Source organism: Panthera uncia, chromosome C2 (genome assembly GCF_023721935.1).
Source record: "Panthera uncia isolate 11264 chromosome C2, Puncia_PCG_1.0, whole genome shotgun sequence".
In the NCBI taxonomy this organism is placed as follows: domain Eukaryota; kingdom Metazoa; phylum Chordata; class Mammalia; order Carnivora; family Felidae; genus Panthera; species Panthera uncia.
Genome location: NC_064810.1, coordinates 79,900,787 through 79,924,838, shown reverse-complemented (window position 1 = coordinate 79,924,838; position 24,052 = coordinate 79,900,787). Strand labels below are relative to the sequence as shown.

General features: G+C 40.7%; 1 protein-coding gene across 2 annotated transcripts in view; it reads right to left on the bottom strand.

Moving 5' to 3' along the window:
- The window catches only part of IGF2BP2 (insulin like growth factor 2 mRNA binding protein 2), a 157,614-nt gene that overhangs the window by 7,819 nt on the left and 125,743 nt on the right, over window positions 1-24,052 (bottom strand). The window contains exons 8-12 of one of the 2 annotated variants that reach the window (XM_049628424.1): window positions 16,640-16,762; window positions 16,148-16,283; window positions 13,711-13,839; window positions 3,020-3,088; window positions 2,055-2,171 (exon numbers count right to left, since the gene is read on the bottom strand). In XM_049628424.1, coding sequence (XP_049484381.1) covers window positions 2,055-2,171; window positions 3,020-3,088; window positions 13,711-13,839; window positions 16,148-16,283; window positions 16,640-16,762 — 574 coding nt within the window. The remainder of the gene's footprint in view (window positions 1-2,054; window positions 2,172-3,019; window positions 3,089-13,710; window positions 13,840-16,147; window positions 16,284-16,639; window positions 16,763-24,052) is intronic. The other variant, XM_049628425.1, reaches the window with a different exon arrangement.

The following is a 24,052-nucleotide window of genomic DNA, read 5'->3' as shown; positions in this document are numbered from 1 at the left end:
TGAAGACAGGCAAAGCAGGAATGGAGGGTTCTTTAGAGTGAGATTATCCATTTTGCTTTAGAGAAAATGCTTTCTTCAGTCCTGTTGAAAATAACAAAGCCAGGTCTGATTTTTAAAAGTAGAAAGCTTGTCTCACCAATACTTGGCTTCTGTGGTTTTCTCTCCTTTACTGCTATGGAGACAGGCAGGGATCGGGAAAGAAGGCAGCGGCTGGAGAAGCAGGATGTTGTGTGCAGCATAAAGGATGATGGGGTACTGCCAGCCTGCAGAGCCCGTTCTGTTCCCCTGGTCCTGCCCTGCTGTGTCTGCCCATCAGAGGCCATGAGTCAGGTGATACACCACTGCTCGACCTTGCTGGGACATAGAAGGATGGTGGGGATGCCGTGGAGTGGAGCCCAAGGGATTGCCCTCTCTCTTAGTTTCCTGAAGGCCAGCAGGGAGTGACTCTGGTATAGCACTCAGGTTGCTGAGGTGGAAAAAACACTGGACCAGAGATCACATCACCTGGTCAAATGTCGGCTGTTGTATTCTTTACCTTCGTGACCTTCAACACTCAGTGAAACCCTCTGGGCCCTGTTCCTCACGGGCAACAGTAAGTGGGAAGGGAGTGCTCCAGCCAGTCCCAGTGGTGTTCAGCACACTACAGGGCAGCACAACCGATGAGGTCAGGGCCAGTCCTGCCACTTGCGTGCTTTGGCCTGGTCCCTGGGCCTCTCTAAGTCCCACTTTTCCCAGGGAAAAAGAGAGGATTTCATGTCATAATCCCTTGAGCCCCTTTGAGTTGAAATCATCTCATTCTGTCTCCTGCACGGTATCTCAGGCCACATGACTGGACACAGGGAAAGGCCCTTGGGGGCAGCCGGCCCAGTGGTCCTCCACGCTGTACCTGTCCTGCCACGGCTGCCGGCATGTGGGCTGGGGTCTTAGCTGCAACAAGCCTGTTAGAAGCCATGGCCCCCCGTGTGCTGCACTGCAGTCCGCCCGCACCTCAGGGCTCCCGCCTAGACTCTGCGCTTGGCAGGTAACAGAGCTGAGGCCTGAGACGGGAAATGATTTGCCCAAATAATACTCTTTGATGGTCTCGCTGCAATTCTTGTGCTGCACTACTCAGAATGTTTTGTTTTTGCTTTTTCTTCAGCACACTTGCTGTGGGAGAAATTCCAGCTCTTCTTGTGGAGAAAGCGCAAGCATTCTTTCTCTCCAAGTCATGAGACTTCTCGCTCGGAATTCCGGGTTGTCCCATGGTAGCAAATTATTTTACGTAACAACGGAAACTCTGTTTTCAAAAGAGTTTCATGAGGCTTGGGACGTGCTCAGCATTCTGCCTGTGAGTCAGAGCCGATAGCTGGGCTTGGAGCAGGACCAGGGTCGAATAATCCTTCCCTTTCAGCTTCTCGGGCGCTTCTTCACATGGCGCTCGAAGGGGCAGGATGTGGGTCTGTAACTACACTCACCACCATTTCCATAAATCAAGGGGCCTTCCTTCCTGAGCCGCTCTGTGCAGTCCCAGGACTGCCTGTCCGGCTGTGATACCAGCTTTTGTTTACCCACAATTTTATCACTTTCCAAAGAGTTTTTCATCCCAACTACTTTCTTGAGAATTTGTGAAGCAGAGAGACTAATTAAAGCGTCAAAGCACTGATAACAGCGAAGTGAAAATGATGCTCTGCTGAAGTCTGCTCCCTTAGGTTGGGGAAAAAACCCTCAGCCTTTTTCTTTCCTCCCTCCCTCCCTTCCTCCCTTCTTTTTTTTTTTTTTTTTTTGCTTTATCTTCTTAAGAAGAAGACTATGGTAGCCCAAACAGGACTGGGTTGGCTTGTCTGTTACTAGAAATTTTTCTAATTCAGTTGTTAGTTGAGCAAGAAAGGAATGAGAGAGGTAAAGATGAGAGCAGATAGGATTAATCTTGGGGGCCAATTTGCCAGATCCTGTGGGAGTCTGTCCCCAGAAGGAGTCAGCGTTGCTCAGGACTAGCAGAAGGAACAAGGCACATGGGGTGGGAAGGTGGTAATGGAAGAAGGCGGGAAACAGGTGGCTGTGGAGAGCAGCTTTACCTTGATGGAGGCCCCAGCGAATCGAGCCAGCTGTTTAATGTGCGCCCCCTTCTTCCCAATGATGGCACCTACAGCCTGGGTCGGGATGAAGAGATTCACAATCTCCTGCTCTGGGTACTGGAAGGGCAGCACAAGACAAGACATCATTCCCACTGGGTTGTTCCATCAGGCACTCAGCAGGTACCTAGCATCTACGATGAGCTGTGTGCTGTGGGAGCCCTAATACCCAAGGAAATGGTCAAAATGGTGCATGGGATGCTCCTGCGGCCTAGGAGCTGCAGGTGTGAGGCCTAAGGAACAAACCTGGGCACAGGGAGCACTACATGACAATCGAAATGGGAACTCCTCTTGAGCAGCTCTGAATTTGCTGGATTCAGAAAGCTGTCTGTTCACAGGCTTTCTGTCATATGCAAATGTGATAAGTACTGCTCGCTCCTGTGTCTTTATCCAAGAAATCAATACTGTTATTAAATATACCTGGCCTGAGGACAGGGTCCTGAGGCACTTTGTTAGAAGAACAGGAAACAACTCTGCACACCTTGTAGCCATGACTGGCATCTTCACCAGAGTGACATCAGGTTCGAAAGAAGATAAGTAAACCTGCCGTGACCATGCCACATGGTGACAGCCGAAAGAGAACAGGGGTCGTCCCCATAGGGGTCTGTGGGAATGACATGACCCCATTTGTTCAAAGACCTTTAGAAATGCTCTTCTTTGCTAAATACTATCTCCTAATTTTATCTCTTGATCATTCGTATGTACCCATTTCCTGCCACCTGTGGATTTGTAAGCATTGGCAGGAGTGCTGACTGTTGGGGTAGTTTGGTGTCACTCACAAGAAGCCCTGGACACATAGGACCCAGCACTCACGCCAGGACATTCACTGGTCAGTCCACCACAGCCTATGTGGTACCCGCCAAAGGAGAGGGAAAAGTGGCCGACGGGCTGAACCGAGGGGCACTTACGGAGTGGTGATGCGGGAACGGCCCAAACTGGTGAGGGGGGTACAAGCTGGAGAAGTATCCGGAGTGAGTCTGCAGCATGAAAGAAATAGTCGGTCAGTCAGCGGCTGCCTACAGGGACATTCTCCAAACTCAGGGAGGCAAGATTCCCGCACACAGCACAGGCTCTGCGTACCGTCACCTGGCTCCACCTGGTCCCTGGCAGCTCAGATCTCTGCTCCTCTTCTCCCACCGCAGCACTGAATGCCTGGCTGAATGTTTATCACGGTTAAGCTGCACCATGCTTTAGGCCCCTGGGAACTTACCACCACGGGAGTAACTCTTTGGACCTGCCCTCCCTCAGACAGGCAGGCCCAGTGGCTTCTATTTTCTGGGAAGCCACGGACTGTGGATTAAAAGGCACAGAGACAGTAGGACAAAATCTGGAGTTATTCACGGCCAGCAAATGTGCTCCTGGGAAGCCAGGTCTGTGAGCTCCCTCAGAGAGTTTTGAAAGGAATGGAGAGATTGAGAATGGAGGGATTGAAAATGAGGCTGAGAGAGGAGTGATAATGAGTGAATAAATAGCATCATGTGTGAGTGTGAGGGAGGGTCGGGAGGGAACAGGAAGACAAATGTGGATAGAAAACAAAAGAGCTATTACAATAACATTTAAAAAGCAGCTGCTTTTGGGACACCTGGGTGGCTCAGTCAGTTAAGCATCTGACTCTTGATCTCAGCTTATGTCATGATCTCACGGTTTGTGCGTTCGAGCCCTACGTCGAGCTCCACGCTGACCGTGCAGAGACTGCTTGAAATTCTCTCTCTCTCCCTCTCTCTGCCCCTCCCCTGCTCTCTCTTTCAAAAATAAATAAACTTATGGGGTGCCTGGGTGGCTCAGTCGGTTAAGTGCCTGACTTCAGCTCAGGTCATGATCTCATGGTTTGTGGGTTCGAGCCCCGTGTCGGGCTCTATGCTGACAGCATGGAGGGTGGAGCCTGCCTCAGATTCTGTGTCTCCCTCTCTCTCTACCCCTCCCCCACTCACACTCTGTCTCTGTCTCAAAAATAAATGTTAAAAAAATTTAAAAAATAAAAAAATAAAAATAAATGAACTTAAAAAAAAGTAGCTGCTTTTTATTGAATATCTAATATACAAGGCACTGTGGTAGGTAATTTATTCACAAACTCTTCATCCTCATAACAGGCCTGCAAGACAGAAATAGGTCTGATATCATACATTCGTACAGACAGGACACTGACAGAATCCACAGTCTAGTTAACTGCACTTTGCATAAGGCCACATAAATGCTGGCACACCTGTTACAGGAAAGGAGGTGAATGGCTCAGAGCACCACGGGGTCAATGTCTGTGGACCCGCCCTGCAAGATGACCTCCTAGGCTTCTTACAGGGGTCTAGTGTTTGTTGGAGGGCCCTTGAACAAATCCCGTTGTGTTCTCAGTCTCCCAGATCTCCAGATGGGCTTTGAGTTCCATATCACAACTTCATCTTATAACACTAGGGACCAAATGAAAGGGTTTCCCTTTCTGAGCTTGGAGAGTGGACTTCTGGCCTCGGGAAAGAGGAGACATGGGCACTGCAGGAGGGGCTTCCCCCACTGTGGGCCTAGGTGATCACAGGGCTGTGCTTAGGAACTATTGTGTAGACGCAAGCCTTTGCTCTCAGGTTTTAGTGACACCTCACACCCACAAGAGGGTGCTATGAGACCAGCATTGCCTTGGCACTTTCCACTTCTGACTGGAAGCTGAGTGAAGAGGGCTTACCTGGTCCTGCTTCTTCCTTGAAGGGCATTCAGCTCCAGACCCTTCCTGCAGGTCCCTGTCCTGAGCCATGGAGGGTGAAGGGAGAATTTCTGTGGCTTTCTGCTCAAAGATCTACCTTGGGGAAAGGATGCTTCCCCTTGCTCCCCCTCCATTTCCTCTTGCAGGACATCCTTTCTTTCAGGCCTCAGAGCAGCAATAATTCTTTTGAATTGTGACTTGCCTTTTCCTCCACAAACTCACATGAGACCAAGAATAGACCAGCCACAGTGTGACTCCTATTCTGGGTTTGAATACTCCCAACATAAACACTGTATCAAATTTAGACCTACCACTTGGGTTAGGAGAGAGAATTAGCTATAAAAGTATTAAAAAGACTAATTCCCCACTCCTCCTTGTGTTCACGAGCTACTACAGTGGGAAAACTTGTGGGGAAAGAATCCCAAACTTGGCAGTCAGGAGCTCGTTTCCAGCAGAGGTGCTGGCTTTATGTACGTAAGTTGGTTTTCGGAATCAGAATACTCATAAGACCTGAGTCTGAATCATCAGCTCCATACAAGCTGGAATAATTTATTCAACTCTTCTGAGCCTCATCCACAAATGGGTTAAAATATCATGTCTAGATCTAGAAAATAAAATATCTAGATCTTTTAGAAATTAGATCTTCTAATATGTTGTGAGGGTTCCTTCAATCGTTCATTCATTTATGAAAAAGATATCTGAGCACCTATCACATACAAAGCACTGTTCTAGGTGCTGGGGACACAGCTATTAAGACAGAAAAGGTCCCTGCTACCATGGGACTTACGTCCTATTGGGGAGACAGACAAGTATTGTGAAAGAAATGAACAGGACGACGTGAGGAAGCAAAGCTGTGGAGATTAGGGTTGGGATGCCAAATATAGCTGGAGCAGCCCAGGAAGACTCTCTGAGGAGGTGACCTCTGAGTTGGGCTCCATGGAGGAGAAGGAACTGCACACAAGGCACTGGGGAAGGAAACATTGTAAGCAAGATTCTTAGAGGTGCTGAGCTAGGACAGGGGTTGGCCTTTGGAAAAACAGAAAAGGGGCCGGTAGGGTAAAAGCTGCAAACGATGGGGGGCAGGCAGTCTGAGATCACACAGGGCTTGTGGGCCTTGGTCTGAACTTGGATCTGACCCTATGAAGTACCATGGATGCCCCTGAAGGACGTTACGTGGCACTGAGTGGGGTCACAGGAGTGGAAGGATCTATCATTGGGTATTGTAGTACTGAATTGTTAGTGTTAAAAGAGTACTTATTTATAATGAAATGTATGCTTAAAGCACACGATTTCCCAACCTTCTATGGATGGAGTCTACAATCTCAACTGGAGGAAGGTTTTCAAAACACGCTTCATCACAACCGTCAGAGAAATCACCCGCTGATGACTTGAATAAATGTTCTCTTTAATGGGAAAACAGGTTGCAGCCATCTGATGAACCAAGAGCCCAAGGAGGGGGAGGTCGGCAAGGAAGCCCACCCAACCCAACACGGCAGTCGGTCTCACTGTCCCAGTTTGAGAGTCCCTAGTTATTTTGTAAAGGAGAAGCTCTTTTATTATTTTTAATTACTATTTTTTTAGACGCCTCCTTCCCCATGTATTGCTCCCACAGACCCTCCATCTGAAGGTTTAGAAGCCACCAGGAACCACATGAGCTGTTTTTGGTCTTAGGGTGAATCCCAAGATAAGAATTCCAATGCCAGAGAGATGAGGGGGTGGTGAAAAAGCTCCTCTATCTTTAAGAATTTAAGAAGCATTATGACACTAGGGAGTGGGGGAGGGGTGTTACAGTAAAGGTGACCCTGCCAAGTGTGTCCCCACCCCCTGCCAACAGAGGCTGCAAGGTGGGTGGTCATTATTATCCACCGGTTTGTGTTATATTCTCAGTTTGAGGGAAACTGGTGTCTGCTCTTCCTTTATGCTTCACTCTTCGGGGGGGGGGGGGGTTAGGTAGAGGAGTATATATCAAATGCATTAGTAAAAATTAAAAAAGCAATTATAAACAGTTGGACCTGCTTTTCCTGGAAGAACTTCAGAGTCTTTAGTCCCAAGCTGCTATGTATGACCATAATCATGATGTATGATTTAGGTGACAAACTGAAGCATGAAGAAATCATGGGGTGGGAAGAGTGAGGGGTGGGAAGAGTGAGGGCTGGGAAATGAGCAGTGGACAGAGCAAGTGTCAGGCATACAAATTTCAAATACTGAAACAGCTGTACTGTGAAGAAAGACTGATGCCACATTGCAAAGACGGTGGATGCTCTCCCTAGGAACCAGGAATGTGGGCATGGGCCTGGGGGGATGGAGTGGACTCGGCCAAAGGGGTCAGTGTCATGGGCAGAGCCTCTCCAAGATTCAGAAGGTACACCATTCTACGCCAGCTTGTCAAAGGGCCTCTCCACAATGGCTGCTTATCCACCTCTGTGTGTTCTCAAGGGACAACCTCAGGAGCTGAGGAAAACTAGAAACTGTTAAGTTAGCAAGAGGCAAAGCCAAGACTTGAGCACAGATCTGTATCTGACTCTGTAGCCCAAGATCTCAACTACTACCCCCAATGCTGCCCCACCTGGAACATTCTGAATTCACTGGTTCAGTTGGGGCCCATGGCATGTTATGAAAAAACTCCCCTAAGGATTCCAATATGCCTTCTGTTGAGTTTATTTAAGTATACGAATGGACAATTAAAATTATTAGATGTGTATTAAGAATCAGGAGCATGGAAGAAGGGAGCAAAGCCGAGCAAGGCAAACAAATGACCCAAGTGAATTCATTCAGAAAACAGAACTTTTAAAAAAAATTTGATTTGACTTCATTCATCTGTAAGTATACTGCTATGAGAAAAGATCAATGAGAGACCTAGATGGATTTGGAAAGGAAAAACTCCACAAAGGCTGTATAAATAGCAGAAAAGACACTCCTAAAAAGTCCATCAGTGCATCAGAAGATTAACCCATGCAAAACAAAAAGAAGGAACTGGATATGAGAATGGAGAAGAAGAGCTACAATCCCTCAGGATTCAGGAAAAAGATTTTCCTGAAGCAAAGAAAAACCTGAATCTTCAGATCAAAGGGCAGAGACTCACATTTCTGAACTCAAGTGTAAAGGCAAAATACTAAAAAAAGGCAAAAACAAAACAAAACAAACAAACCAAAAAAACTCTTACAGACAGAAGGGAAAAAAAGCAATCTACGAAATAAATCAGGCTGGTAGCACATTTATCTGAAAAAAAAAATACTAAAAGTAATGTTTTCAGAGTTGTAGAGGAACTATTACTCTAGAAATTCTAGACACCCAGTTGAACTTTCATTCATGTGAAGGGACAAGAAAAGAAGGGCATTTTCAGATCTAGAAAGGTTTAGAATTTATATTACATAAGTGCAATTGCTGAAAAAAGTTGTATAAGGAAGCATTCCTGACAAACAAACAAAAAAGCCCCCAAATAACTCAAAAATGAGAGGATATGGAGCACAAGAAACCATCTGCAGTGGACAAAGTAACCAGTTACAGTTTAGTTAATTCTAAACCACAGGTTATGAGACTGTGTATTCATTAGGAAAAGAAGCTGAACAGTTTGGAATAAAATTCCAGATTATTTCTAGAGTGCTATGACCAAAATACATGAAATAAAACTTATTAGAATAAAGAATCTGACAAAACCATAATCATGGTGGGAGAAGAGCAAACTCCTCCCATAATAAGTCATACAGATAAAAATAATCAGATAGAGGATATGAGCCACCAATCAGAAGCTTGCTTTTATAGCTATAAACACAACTTCAAGCCCATTAGAGAAGGTGCATCCTTCCAAATGCCCACGAATTAAAATACTGACCATGCATGAGTAAGGTCACAAAAATCAGAAATGCTGCCATAACACTGTCTGAATACCAAGTATAGAAAAGAACTGCAAGATAACAAAAAAGAACCCATCAACTACTTAGAAATTAAAAACAAACAAACAAACAAAGCCCTGGCAAATGTGGTCAAGGAAAAAAAGAAAACACAAATATATGATGCTAGGAATTACAAAAGAGTAATACACAAGTTGGGAGACTTAAAAGGCAATAGTCCACTTTGTACAATGTTATGCCAACACATGTGAAAACTAGATGAAACAAATACTTTTATGGACAAATAAAAACCAATAAAACCAAGTTAATAATTTATAATAAACTGAAAAGTTTATAAATGATTTGTCTCCAAAAGGTGGTAGGCCCAGATGTTTTATGGATAAAATCTTCAAGGAACAGAAAAGTTACATATTCTTTAATTTTCCCAAGCATATTAAAAGTTGGTCATCTCTCCAATTCATTCTTTTAGGGAAAAAAATAATCCTGCTGTTAAAGCTGTCGAAGAGAGTATACAACTACAGTAATTATAGCATAGACAAAGAGATGAATGGAGCAGAGTCCAGGAAGACAACTAAGTGGGAATTTAGTGTATGAGACACCTGGAATTTCAAACTAAGTGATTAAATGGTACATTATTCAAGAAGTGATTTGGGGAAAACTGGCTATCCATTTGGAAAAAAAAAAAAAAGATCTTTTTGTCAAAGTTTAAGTCAAGATAAATTCCCTATGAATTACAGATACAAATAACAATCCTCAAAATCCAACAATTAAAAATTATTATAAGAAAACATGGGAGAATACCTTTACAGTGTTGGATGGGACATGTTTTCTTTAGCATGACACCAAAGGCCAAAATACAAAACGTCACTGATTTAACTACTTTACTTCTTAAAATTTCTACATGAATTCTGGTGAAGAGAAATCTGTGAGAATTTAAATTGCATATACCTTTTGATGCAATAATCCTAGTCTTAGATAATTTACTTTTGGATAATACTCACACATTGTGCAAAGACTTATGAAAAGGAATATTCATTTTGACCCTACGTGTAGTAGAGAAAACCTGGAAACAATTCAAATGTCTAAAAATAGTGTGCTGGTTAGAAAAATTATAGTAAATTCATACAATGGTATACTATGTAGACATTAAAGAGAATTAGGTTTAATTGTGAAAAGATGCCCATAATAAGTGAAACAAAAACAAAACCCTTGTAATTCTGTGTGTATGACATGATTCCACTTATAGTTTTGAATAATATGATTGTATATATGCTTAGGAAACATTTTTGAAAAATGGAAACATAAAGGTGCTATACTTTGGGGGGGAGTGGTTATTGGGTAAAATTTGGGTAAGAGAAGGCAGGCCACGGGACATGTTTACAATTTTCTTCATACAACAGTTTGTCCAAAATATATTTAAAATTATTATGGCACAAGACACGACAAATAAAGCAAAGAGAAATAACAAGCTGGTGAAAAATACTTACAGTATGACAAGTGGATAATGGCCTTAATATGTAATTGCTGTTACAAATCAGTAACAAAAAGATGGAAAATAAAGATGATGACAATAGCACTAATTTTACACAGAAAGAATTATGTGCAGGTTTTAACTTACGCAAAAACCCTTACAACAACACCATGATATATACAATTACCACCCCCATCTTATAGACAGGGACACTGAGATGCAAAGAGGTTAAGGCATTTGTCCGAGGTTAAAAACAGCAAGTGATAGTAGACAGATTAAAATGCAAGTGGTCTGGCTCCAGAACCTATACTGCCTTTCAAAAGACTGATGGGCAAAGGATATAGAAAGACAATTCATTAGAGGGGAAAAAATGGCCAGTAAAAACTGTTGAGCCTCATAATAACAAAAGAAATGTATGAAGTATCAGACTGCAAGGGATAATCACATGGGTTATGAGAGTATGGGAGAAAAAATCTGTATCACACATTGGTGGGAGGGAAAAGTAGTATACATCCTCCATGTATTGAAATTTATGTATTATGTATCAACATTTACGTATTTTATAATTATATATCATGTAGAAAATTTATATATTCTTTGGCTCAGCAATTCTATTTCAAGGAATTTATTCTGAGGAAATAACTGGATAAAAGAGCCAACGTACAAGGATTTCCACAGCAGAGTGAATGCCTTGAATATATATATTTTAGGTACATGTAGCATGTATTTAACATTTAGAAATTATATGTACACACACTCATATGTGCAAACACTGGTTATTTCTACATTGAGAAAAAACTTGCACTTTCTACATTTCTGTATTATTTCTTTTTTATTTTAAATTTATTTTAACATTTATTTATTTTTGAGAGACAGAGAGAGAGCATGAGCAGGAGAGGGGCAGAGAGGGGGAGACACAGAATCCAAAGCAGGCTCCAGGCTCTGAGCTGTCAGCACAGAGCCCGACATAGGTCTCGAACTCACAAACCGCGAGATCATGACCTGAGCCGAAGTCAGACGCTTAACCGACTGAGCCACCCAGGCACCCCTGTATTATTTGCTTCTTAAATGCTATGTACATATTACTTTTATAACCAGAGAATAGTAAGTTTTCATACATACACATATGCTTTCAAAATTGAAGAGGTTAGAGACCAACCTTGGCACGTGTAAGCTCCATGTATAGAGGTACAGAGACTTCCTGACCTTTGGATCCCAAGAGCAAAAGTACTGGTGTTTTGTGATACATAAAAGGAAAGAAATACCCAAGGTTTCTGAAAATCTGAAAGCCTACATGACAAGAAAATAATAGAAGTATTTAAAACATGCCTATCGCTCCCACCCCACTCTGTCCTCAGGATGCCTGGGCCCATCAACCTGCAATGCACACACTGCAGGTGTGGCTTTGGGGACCTGTCCTAGGTCCTGCACAGGTAGGCAGTGATGGCCACCTCCATTCCCTGGCTCTGCACTTCAACAGCTGCCCCAGGAAAGGAGAGTCACAGAGAGTTGGGGCAACTATGTGCTGTGGTTAGAATTGAATCTTGATCTATGTGATCAAGATCAGAACCACATGGCTTTTAGCTTCATAAAGAAAGTAAAATCTATTTGATGAAGAACAGGAACTATGTATTTTATTTAGTAAAATGGTTATTGTACTGTTTTAGTGAAAATCTCAGATGAAAAGGAGCTTTCCAACTGGCAAACCTTATTTTCAAGTTTAGAAAATATCCTGCTATCACATGAGAGCTTCTCCCCTGGTTTTATTTCAAGGGTCTGTGAACTCTTTCTGTAAAGGGCCAAATATATATTTTAGGCTCTGCAGGGCACAAGGTTTCTAACTGCATCTACTCAACTCCACCATCATAGCAAAAAAAACAAATAGACAATATATAAACAAAGGGTCATGACTATATTCCAATAAAATTTTATTTACAGGGGTGCCTGGGTGGCTCAGTGGGTTGAGTGTCCAACTTTGGTTCAGCTCACAGTCTCACGGTTCATGAGTTCAAGACCTGCACTGGGCTCACTGCTGTCAGTGCAGAGCCCGCTTTGGATCCTCTGTCCCCCCTTCTCTCTGCCCCTACCCTGTGTGTGCTCTCTCTCTCTCAAAAGTAAATAAAACATTAAAAAAAATTTTTTTATTTACAAAAATAAGTGGTGGGGGAGTCTGGCCCTTGTGCCAAATCTCAGAGTAAGGGTTTGCTTACCCCCTCAGATTACCAATTTTAGAAGTGGCCTGTTTTAACATACCTTTCCCCCACTGTTTATCTCAAGTTCTGAGGTTATCTTCTGTAGGCAGTAGACACAGCCTTTCTCCTAAGAAAAGGAGATGTGTCTCAACACCACTGAAATGTCCCAAGCTTGGTCATTGTTAAATCTCACAGCAAAGACTTGGGGACAGGCACCTGTCATCACTGTTCTAAGTCCCTGGAGCAGACACATGATTGTCACAGCTGCCACAATCCTTCTTGTCACATCCCAGATCCCACTTATCCCGGCTCTCATCTCCACACACATGGCTCAATACTGGGCCCCATCCTTTAGTTTAAGAGAAAATGGATATAACTCCAAAGAAATGGTATGAAGATTTAGAAATGGCTCAGAAGATCTGTACATAAACAAGACTGCAGAATGTGTACATTCTTGTGACTAAAAATGTGGGTGCCAGTTCATGTCTGTATATTCTTGGCAGAAGAGCACAGTGGTTTCAGTCTCTCTACAAATAATCCAAAGAGCTACTAGGAATGCTCACACTGCAATGCCTTCACTAGAGACCACCTCTCAAAAGAAAAGAGTGGCCAAGGTAGCGTTCATCAACCTAATTCTTCCCACTACAAAGTATGACCGTTGGAGGAAAGAAAGTTTGCTTAAAAAATAAGCAATACGTATACAGAAGAATTAGGAGTGAAAAAAAAAAGCTGTCAAGTATCCTGAACCCCAATTTGATAATGTATTGATCTATAATGCTTGTAAATGGAAGCAACAATTAGAAAACTTGTGAACATTCACATTTCTTCTTTTGTTGTTAATTAGGACTCAGTAAATACTTATTGAGAACCTACTAAATGCCAGGCATTGTGCTGTTTAGAAACAAATATTGTGTATTATTTTCTTTTAAAAAATGTCTATTAATAAAATATGATGCATTTGAGTTGTAGACACAGGCGAGAAATATATGTAATATATATATGTGTGTATATATATATGTACATATATATATATATTCAAGAGTCATCCAGGTACCCTATTATTTTAATAAATGAACAATACTCATGATTCTTATTTGAATTAAGAAATTCAAATTTCCTTTTTTATAATAGGCTTCTAGTTAGTGAATTTGCTAGCACTGTAGTTTCTTTCCTAGGTATGACATATACTATGTTTCAGAGCACGTATTTAGAGGATTTTTAATAATATTTATCTGTCCATTAGGAAGAAGTCCTAAGAAATGTTGGATTTATCCTACAATCACTTATGAGCACAGCCTCCAAATTAAAGCTTTAGCTCGCTGGTTCAACATAGCAGAGTAACGCTGCTGCCTGGGGGTGCCCAGAACATGAGCAAACCTCTGGGTGCTGAGCTACTTACAGCGAAAGGGTGGTAAGGGGGAGCGGGGGGAGCTCCTCGGGGCCCTGTTGGTGGAGGCAGCACGGACAGTCCTGTTGAAAAGATGCCAAGTGCGCTGAGGTTCAACCCCGGGATCAGATTGGCTTGTTGCTGGGAACAGAAATGGAAAAAAAGATGAGGGGAGGAGACCAGAGAGGCCCAGCTTGCCTGAGTCAACCTCCATCTTTTGTCCGGTCTCCTAATCAGCTCTGCCCTGGCCTCACGGACCCCCTTGCTGCTGGGGTGGGCTCTCCAAACCTCAAGCTGACCTTCAAAGCTTCTCTGAGAGTGTCTACACATCTTAACACAGCCAACAACGCTCCTCTGGGGGACCCAGGCCACCATATCTTCTCTCCTGCTAACCACTCATCCCCACCATGCCCAGTCCCACTCCTCTCTCCCCTCTGGGCCTCTGCACACATTATCCATCATGCAGGGAAACTGCTTCTCTTCCTCCTGACCTAAGTCCTACTTGCCATGTGGGTTTCACCTGAGCTTAGGTGTCTCTTCACTCCAAAGGTCTCCACTCCAGTGACCTTTCTGTGTGCCCCCACCAACATTCCTGTGTTTCTTTCAAATAATATTTGAAATCTCATCACATGGTATTTGACTTGCCTGTATAGTTGCCCCTTCCCTTTTAGATCATAACTTCCTCATGGACAGAGACTATATTCCTCAGTATTGTGTGCTCAGTGCCTGGTACATAGTAAGTACTCAATAAATACTTGTGGAATGAATATGTTTAAAAAATATTGGGTTAATATGTTTTTCCAACTCTATCCAGAGAAAGATCAGATCTTTCACTAGGATACCATAACACATGTAAACTCCATTCTCAGGTTCAGGATGGTTCACAACTTTGAATTTTTCACCATTTAGTTGCGAGTGTTGTGATTATCTCACTTGCTTACTTATTTCACATTTCAACATGGGGATGCTCACCTAGGCAGGGGGTGGGTATTAACTGCACAGGGATGCAGTCATCTGGGCTGTGTCCACCCTGCCCCTACCTTCATCTCCCTGAACACTAAGCAGTTCTCTAACATTTTCTGTTTTCTTATCTGTGACTAGGGTCACCCATTAACTTGCCTTCTTTTAGGATGTTTGGAATAGGAGAGATGGGTTCTTTAACCTTTACCCCATTTGATATATAAGATCCAGTAATTCTGTTAATCATCTGTCAACGTGTGACTTTGGTACAGATATGAATGAATCTAAACGATACGCTAAGTGGAGATACTTAGAGCACCCAGACCCTTTTGTAGCTTTTCTGGATGACATCATATGATGTCAAGAGTCCAAAAGAAGACAGTGATGCCATCTGAGGATATTTCCACAGACAAATACACACAAACGGGGAGAAGGTGACAATGTGATCTTGTACTCATCATGTCCCATATGTGATGTGGGCTGCTAAGGGGGTGCTGGGGCGAGGAGGGGATAGTGTTCTGACCTGAGCAGGAGGGTCCTTAGAAAGAGGTGCACTGATGGCACTGGCTTTAGCCTACGTAACTCTTTGTCAACATTTACTCCTCTATGAAACATCACCAGGTCTGGGATTTGCTTCCAGATCATTCAGGGAGGCTGGGAAAGCACATGGAGGCTTAGGTGAAACAAAGCAGGCCATGAGTTGATAACCACTGAAGATGAACTATAGGCATATAACGACTTATTGCAGTATCCTTTCCTCTTTTATGTCAGAACATCATTATAATAAAAAACAATGAAACAAATGACTCCTCTGAGTTGGGCTTGGGCTTTGCTGACAGACGAGATTTTTAAGATTTCTGAAGGTCAGACTGGTGTCTCCCCATTGTAAAGTGAGAATCAGTTAGCAGTAACAGGAAGGACAAGCCCAAATCCAGACGTCTGCCGGAACAATCAGGGACAGCCAAGGTGATTGACATTTCCCGGGTGATCCAGAAGTGCACATCAGTAAGACAGGGATGAAAATCAGAGTTTACTTTTGAAGCATTTTTAAATTTAAAAAGTAACAGGACAACATGACAGAAAGTTTGTAAAGTAGAAAAAAATCCCACTTTCCTAATATACCAGCTGTTTTTATTTTTGTAGATAGCCTTCCATTTTGCTCCATACTATTTTACATAACTGTAACCCTAGTTAAATACACTTCTATCTGCTCTTTTCTTAATGAATATCGTAAGCAATTGGTCATTTTATAATCCTCAAAGTTAAGATTTTAATAGCTTCACACTATTTTGTCCAGTGCATTTATCATAATTTACTAGTTGGTTTCCTGCTTGTTTTAATGCTCTTGCCCCAGGAAGGCAGGAATAACTCTGCAGATCTATTCTAAGGCACTTCCTCACCAGCTGAATGACAACTATTCTTAGAGAGGCTTGTGTCCTGCCTGAAAACACATGTGAAAACCAGTAGAGAAGAAAGCATTGGCACTTACATTAACAGCCAGCATATCATTTTCAAAGGCCTCACGGAGCTTCTTCATAATCTCTACCTCTGCATTGGCACAGGCCTCGACTGTGCCCTTCACAGTGATGGTTCTTTCAGGGTTGTATATGCTCAAATCCTGCAAGCTGGCCACCGGGAAAAAAGAGAGATTTCCTTTTTTCAAAAGGAAAAATAAAATCCCAGAAGGATCACAAACAAGTCTTGGTGGAGGACGTGGGGAGAAAACTGGATTCCCTCACCACACACTGTCGTTATCAAATACTTGCCATCTGATCTCGCGTCTTAGAGGTGACTTAGCTCATATCCATAGTAGAAAATGTCTGACTGTAACTATTTATGTATTTGTTTTGATGGTGTTAGATATATTTACATCGTTTATAATTATGTTCCCATTTTAAGGAAAAGTAGATGAAGGAGTTGGGCATATCAAAATGCTCAAGTTTTCCATTTTGGGCACAATTAATCTGAATGGGTGGCTTACGATGAGATTGTTATCTTGGTCCCTGTCTCATGTTCAATTTTCTTCAAATTTCTGCCTTCTTTTCCAATAAGTCTTCCAACTAAGCCATTGTGGGCCAAGATCTTCAGAGGAATCTCTTCGGCTCTAAAAGAGACAAACAACAATTTAACACTTATGGTGGGCACATTGGTCGTCTCCTAATAGCTATTAAACCACTTTTGTTCCCTTTACAAATGGGAGCCATTTTGTTTAGGTATCAAATGGTGATCCAGAGTACATGAGTTCTGATTAACATAAGCCAAATCATAATAATATATTCCCTTGTTGAGACTGATTGGAAGTGGGTGCCATGAGGCAAATCTAGCCAAGGAAGTAAGAGGAGAAGTCTGTTACAGGACTTTAGGAAGGTTTCTTTGCTCTTAAAAAACACAAGGAAGAACACCAGCCAGATGGCAGAGTAGGAAGCCACAGGTTCTCCTAACCCCACAGAGACATCAAGTTAACAACAGAGAGACTAGAACACCTCTGTGAGAATTCTAGAGATCAGCTGAGAAGCTATAGCACCTTGGCCACTGTAAAGCCAAGAAAGGATTCTAGCAAAAGGAGTAGGAAAATTTACAGCATTTGGTGTGCCTGTACATGCTCCTTCCTCTATGCAGCATAGCTAGGAGCAAATGGGAGGAAATATCCCTTATCAGGAATCCTCCCATGGGATGGAAACCAAAGACTTGACCATATATTCAACATATGTCTTATCTAGGAGCCACCAAGGGGTCGGTTTCTGTCTTGCTGACTTGGAGCACTTAGGAGACTGGTGCTAGAGTTTTGGAAGGCACTGAAAACAGAAGTGAGCAGTATGTTAGAGCTGCAGTTCTACAGTCAGAAACCAGGGGAAGAAAGAGATGAGAAAAGGTTTGAGAATCCCTAAGACCATAAGCAGGGATGGTAAGTGAAGGTCTTCCCCTGAATGAAACCAGTACACAAAGACTGAGAGATGGTTGTTTTTTCAAATGTTCAAATTCCAGCAAAATATTAAAGGACATACAAAGAAACAGGGAAACATGGCCTAATCAAAGGATCAAAATTTAACTCCAGAAAACAACCCTAAAGAAATGCAGATCTATGAGCTACCTGACAAAGAATTTATATAACTGTCAGAAAGATACTCAATGAGAACACAGACAGACAACTAAACAAAATCAGGAAAACTATGCATGAAAACATTAGAATATCAACAAAGATAAAAACTATAAAAACAAATAATGGAACTAAAAAATATAATAACCAAATCAAAAAAACTCATTAAAGAGGTTCAACAAGCAGACTTGACAGGCAGAAGAAAGACTGATCAAACTTGAAGACTGGTCATTTGAAATCAGGAAGTTAAAGGAGGAAAAAGAAAAAAGAATGAAAAAAGCCCCCAAAAAGCACAAAGAAAGGCTAAGGGACTTATGGGCCATGCTAACGGATACTCATGTGAATCCCAGAAGGAGGAAAGAAGGCAGAGAGCTCATTTGAAGATGGCAGAAAACTTTCCAAATCTCAGGAAAGAAATGGACACAAAGATTCAAGAAGCTCAAAGAACTCTAACTGGGACAAAACCCAAGAGAACCACACTGAGACATATTATAATTCAAGTGTCCAAAGTCAAAGAGAGAATCCTGAAAGCAGCAAGAGAAAAGTGATTAGTCACATACAAGGGAGTTTCCATAAGATTATTAGCAGTTTTCTCAACAGAAACTTTGCAAGACAGAAGGGAGTGGGATGATATATTCAAAATGCTTAAAGAAAAACACATCAACCAGGAATACTGTAACTGGCAAAAGTGTCCTTTGAAAATGAAGGAGAAATAAGACTTTCCCAGATAAACAAAAGCTAAGGGAGTTCATTATTGTTACACTTGCTCTATAAGAAATGCTAAAAGGAGTCCTTTAATGGAAAAAAAGGACAGTAGACAGCAACACAAAGCCATATGAAAATATCAGGTTCTCTAGTAAAAGTAAACACACAAATAGAATATAACCTGTACTATAAGAATTCTGATGCATAGAATTTAAATAACATTTCAAAAAAGATAAATCTGTTAGTGGGTATAAAATACATAAAGAGTAATATGTGACATCAATAACAAAGTGGAGGGATAGAGCTGTAAAAGAGCAGAGTTTTTGAATATTATTAAAGTTAAGTTGCTATCAGTTTAAAATAGAATCCTATAACTTTAAGATGTTTTATGTAATTGCAATGGTAACCACATAGAAAATGTCTATAGGATATACACATAAAAGGAAATGAGAAGAGACTCAAAGTATAACTAAAAACACCCAAAAAGCAAAGAACAAAGAAAAAAACACACAAAAGAAAGCAGTAAGAGAGAAAATGAGGGACAGTAAAGCTATGAGACTTACAGACAACAAAATGGCAATAGTAAGTCTTTCTGATGAGTAATTACTTTAAATGTAAAATAATTAAACTTCCCAATCTAAAGACATGGATTGGCTGAATGGATTTAAAAAAAAAAAAAAAAAAAAAAACCACAAAGAAACAGAATGAAAGGTTTCAAATCAACAACTTCAAGGAATTAGGAAGAGAATAAACTAAACCCAAAGCTAATTTAAGGATGGAAATGATAAAGATTAGAGCAAAGATAAGCAAAAGAGAGAGAGAAAAAAGGAAAAACTGAGAACTGTTCTGAAAAGATCAACAAAACTGACAAACATTATCTAGATTAACTAAGAAAAGAAAGAACACTCAAATATCTAAAATCAGAAATGAAAGAGAAGACAGTGTAACTCATGTCATAGAAATAAAAATCATTACAAGAGAATATTATTTATAGTTGTACATCAACAAAATAGATAACCTAGAAGAAATGGATGTTCCCAGAAACACAAACCCTACTAAAACTGAACCTTGAATAGAAAATCTGAACAGATCAATAATGAGTAAGGAGACTGAATCGTAATTAAAAACCTCCCAACAGGGGCACCTGGGTGGCTCAGTCAGTTAGGCCTCTGACTTCAGCTTGGGTCATGATCTTGTGCTTTGGGGGGTTTGGAGCCCCACATCAGGCTCTGTGATGACAGCTCCAGAGCCTGGAGCCTGCTTCAGATTCTGTGTCTCCCTCTCTCTGCCCCTCCCCAGCTTGTGCTCTGTCTCTCTCTCAAAAAAACAAACATTAAAAAAAAGAAAAAAAAAAAAAAAAAAAAAGAATTAACACCAATCCTTCTCCAACTCTTCCAAAAAACTGAAGAAGAGGGAACATTTCCAAACTGATTCTATGAGGCCAGCTTTACTCTAATACCAAAGCTAGACAAAGACATTTCAAGGAAAGAAAACTACAGGCCAATATCCCTGATGTATCCTTTGATACAAAAGTCCTTAACAAAATACAAGTAAACAGAATCCAAAAGCATTACACCATAAAAGGATGATACATTATGACCAAGTAGGACATATTTCTGGAATGCAGGGTGGGTTCAATATATAAAAATCAATGTAATACACCACATTAATACAATGAAGGTCAAAAACCACATGATCATCTCACTTGATGTAGAAAAAGCATTTGACAAAAAATTAACACCCTTTCATGATAAAAACACTTAACAATCTAGGAATGGAAGGAAACTACCTTAACAAAAGCCATTTGTGAAAAGCCCACAGTGAATATCATATTCAATGCTGAAAGACTGCAAGCTTTCCTCTAAGATCAGGAATCAGAGAAGGATAGTCACTTTCACCACTTGTATTCAACTTAGTATTGGAAGTGCTAGCTAGAGCAATTAGGTAAGAAAAAGAAATAAAAATTGAAATTGATTCAATTCCAAATTGAAAATCTAAAGACTCTGTTTGCAGATAATATAATCTTATATAAAGAGAACTCTGAATTTCCAACAAAACAAAACAAAACAAAAACTGTTAGAATAAACTCATTCAGCAAAGTTGCAGGATATAAAATCAACATACAAAAATCAATTGTGTTTCTATACACTAACAATGAACAACCTGAAAAGAAAATTAAGAAAATAATTTCATTTACAATAGTATCATAAAGAATAAAATACTTAGGAATAAACCTAACCAGGGAGGTAATATATTTATACACTGAAAACTATATAACACTGGTGAAAGAAAGTAAAGAAGACAAAAATAAATGTAAAGACATCCTATGTTCGTGAATTGGAAGATTTAATATTGTTTAAATGTCCACACTACCCAAAGTGATCTACAGTTTCAGTGCAATCCCTTACCAAAATCCCAATGGAATTTTTTGCAGAAATATTCATTTGGAATTGCAAGGGACCCTGAACAGTCAAAACAATTTTGAAAAAGAAGAACAAAGTTGGAGAACTCACACTTCCTGATTTCAAAACATATTACAAGGCTACAGTAATTAAAAGAGCATGGTAGTGGCATCAACATAGACAAATAGGGGTAACTGCATGACTCAGTCAGTTGAGTATCCAACTCTTGATTTCGGCTTGGGTCATGATTCCAGGGTCGTGCGATCGAGTCCCGTGTTGGGCTCTGCACTGAGTGTGGAGCCTGTTTGAGATTCTCTCTTTCTCTCCCTCTGCCCCTCTTCCTTGCTCATGTGCTTTCTCTCTCTCTACAATTAAATAAGACAGACAAAGAAATCAATGGAACAGAACTCAGAACCCAGAAATAAACCCTTGCATATATGATCAAATGATCTTTGATAAGGGTGCCAAGATAACACAGTGGGGAAAAGGACAAATGGTGCTGGGAAAGCAGGATATCCACATGAAAAAGAATGAAGCTACACCTTTATCTTACTCCATACACAAAAATTAACTCAAAATGGAATAAATGTAAATGTAAAACTATAATATTCCTAGAAGAAACACAGGAGAAAGCTTCATGACATTAGACTTAGCAACAATTTCTTAGACATGAGACCACAAAAGCACAGACAACAAACATCAAAATAGAAAAATCCAACATCAAATTTAAAAACTTTTGTGCATCAAAGGACACAATCAACAGAGTGAAAAGGCAACCTAGGGAAAAGAAGTAAATATCTGCAAATCACATATCTGATAAGGGATTAAATCCAGAATATATTAAGAACTCCTACAACTCAACAACAAAAGAATCAAATGACCCATTTTGTTTATTTTTATAAAATTTTAAAGTGTATTTATTTATTTTGAGAGAGAATGAGATAGCATATGTTGGGGGGGGGGGGGCAAGGGGGAGACAGAATCCCAAGCAGGCTCTGAACTTCAGCAAGAAGCCCTATGTAGGGCTCAAACTCACGAAACTGTTAGATCACAACCTGACCAAAACCAAGAGTTGGATGCTTAATTGACTGAGCCACCCAGGCAACCCCCTCAAATGACCGATTTTAAAAATGGGCAAAAGACTTGAACAGACATTCTCCAAAAATGTATACAAATGGCCAATAAGCATATGAAAAATGCTCAATCTCACCAATCATCAGAGAAATGCAAGTAAAAACCAAAGAGATACTGTGAACACAAAATATTATTTCACACCCGTTCTTTTGGCTACCATCCAAATAACAGAAAATAACAAGTGCTGGTGAGGATATGGAGAAATTGAATCCCTTGTGCATTACTGGTATTATAAAATGATGTAATTGCTATGGAAAACAGTATGGAGGTTCCTCCAAAAATTAAAAATAGAACTACCATATGATCTAGCAATCTCACTTCTCAATTCAAAAGAATTGAAGGTAGGATTTTAAAGAGATATTTGCACACTCATGTTCATAACAGCACTATTCCCAATAGCCAGAAGGTGAAAGCAACCCAAAGTCTATCCATGGATGAATAAATAAAATGTGATGTATGCATACAATGGAATATTATTCAGCCTTAAAAAGGAAGAAAATCCTTTCACATGCTACAACATGGATGAATCTTGAAGACATTGTGCTAAGTGAAATAAGCCAGTCACAAAAAGACAAATACTGCATGATTCCAGTTATATGTGGTCTCTAAAGTAGTCAAATTCATAGAAACAGAAAGTAAAATGGTAGTTACCAGAGGCTAGAGGGAGAGGGAAAAGGGGAGTTGTTCAATGGGTACAATTTCAGTTTTGCAAGATGAAACAGTTCTGGAGATCTGTTTCACAATAATGTGAATATATAAAACATTACTGAACTGTACACTTACAAATGGTTAAGTGAAATAAATCAGAGAAAAACAAATACTGCATAATCTCATTTACATGTGGAATCTAAAACAAAACACAAGCTCATACGTACACAGAACAGATTAGTGGTTGCCAGAGGTAGGGGATGAGGGCTGGGCAAAATTAGTGAAGGGAGTCAAAAGTTACAAAATTCCAGTTATAAAATAAATAAGTCATGGGATATAATGCACAGCATGGTGATTATAGATAATACTGTATTGAATATTTCAAAGTTCCTAAGGGAGCAAATCTTAAAAGTTATCATCACAAGAAAAAAATTGTAAAATTATAATTATGTATGATGACACAGGTTAACTAGACTTATTGTGGTGATCATTTCACAATATATACAAATACTCAATAATTATGTTGGATAACTGAAATATAGTGTTATCTATCAATTATACCCCAATTAAAAAATGGTTAAGATGATAAATTTTATGTGTTTTTGAACCAAAAAATGTTCAAAACAGAAGGAACAAGGATGCCCTCTCTTTCAACTTTTGACTATTTTTTTTGTGGGGACACAAGGTCTGAAATTACTATACCCATCCTGTCATCACCACGGGAGCATCAGATACCTCTGAGGAAGACAAAATAGAAAGAAAGGTTGTGGGTCTCTGAGTCCATGATTCAACTGACCCTGGAGCCACCCATCTTTGGACTTCTCATTATGTTACAGAACAATATTGTTTCTTAATTTCAAAGTCACTTGTTATGTTTTTTTTGCTAGTTAGGACCAAAGGCATGTACCAGATGCATTGCTACTATGAACAGTAAAAAAGAAACTCCACCAGAATGTATTCAGAGGGCAGGATTTTTGTTGGCTTTGTTCACTGGCGCACAGAACAGTGCCGGCACATAGTAGATGCTCAACAAACACTTGATAAATGAATAAAAAGAAAATTTAGGATCCCTCTTCTACATCCTGTACCTTCTGCTCATCCCTCTCAGGGCTCAGCTTAAATGTCCTTACCCAGGGAGGTCTTCTCTGAAGCCCCCAAAATCTCTTCCTGTTCTCTGAAAACCCTGATTAGGTCTCAACTACAGGCAACCACCTTCTACTCTCACACTTTTTTTTTTTTTTTTTTAAACATTTTTTATTTTTATTTTTGGGACAGAGAGAGACAGAGCATGAACGGGGGAGGGGCAGAGAGAGAGGGAGACACAGAATCGGAAACAGGCTCCAGGCTCCGAGCCATCAGCCCAGAGCCTGACGCGGGGCTCGAACTCACGGACCGCGAGATCGTGACC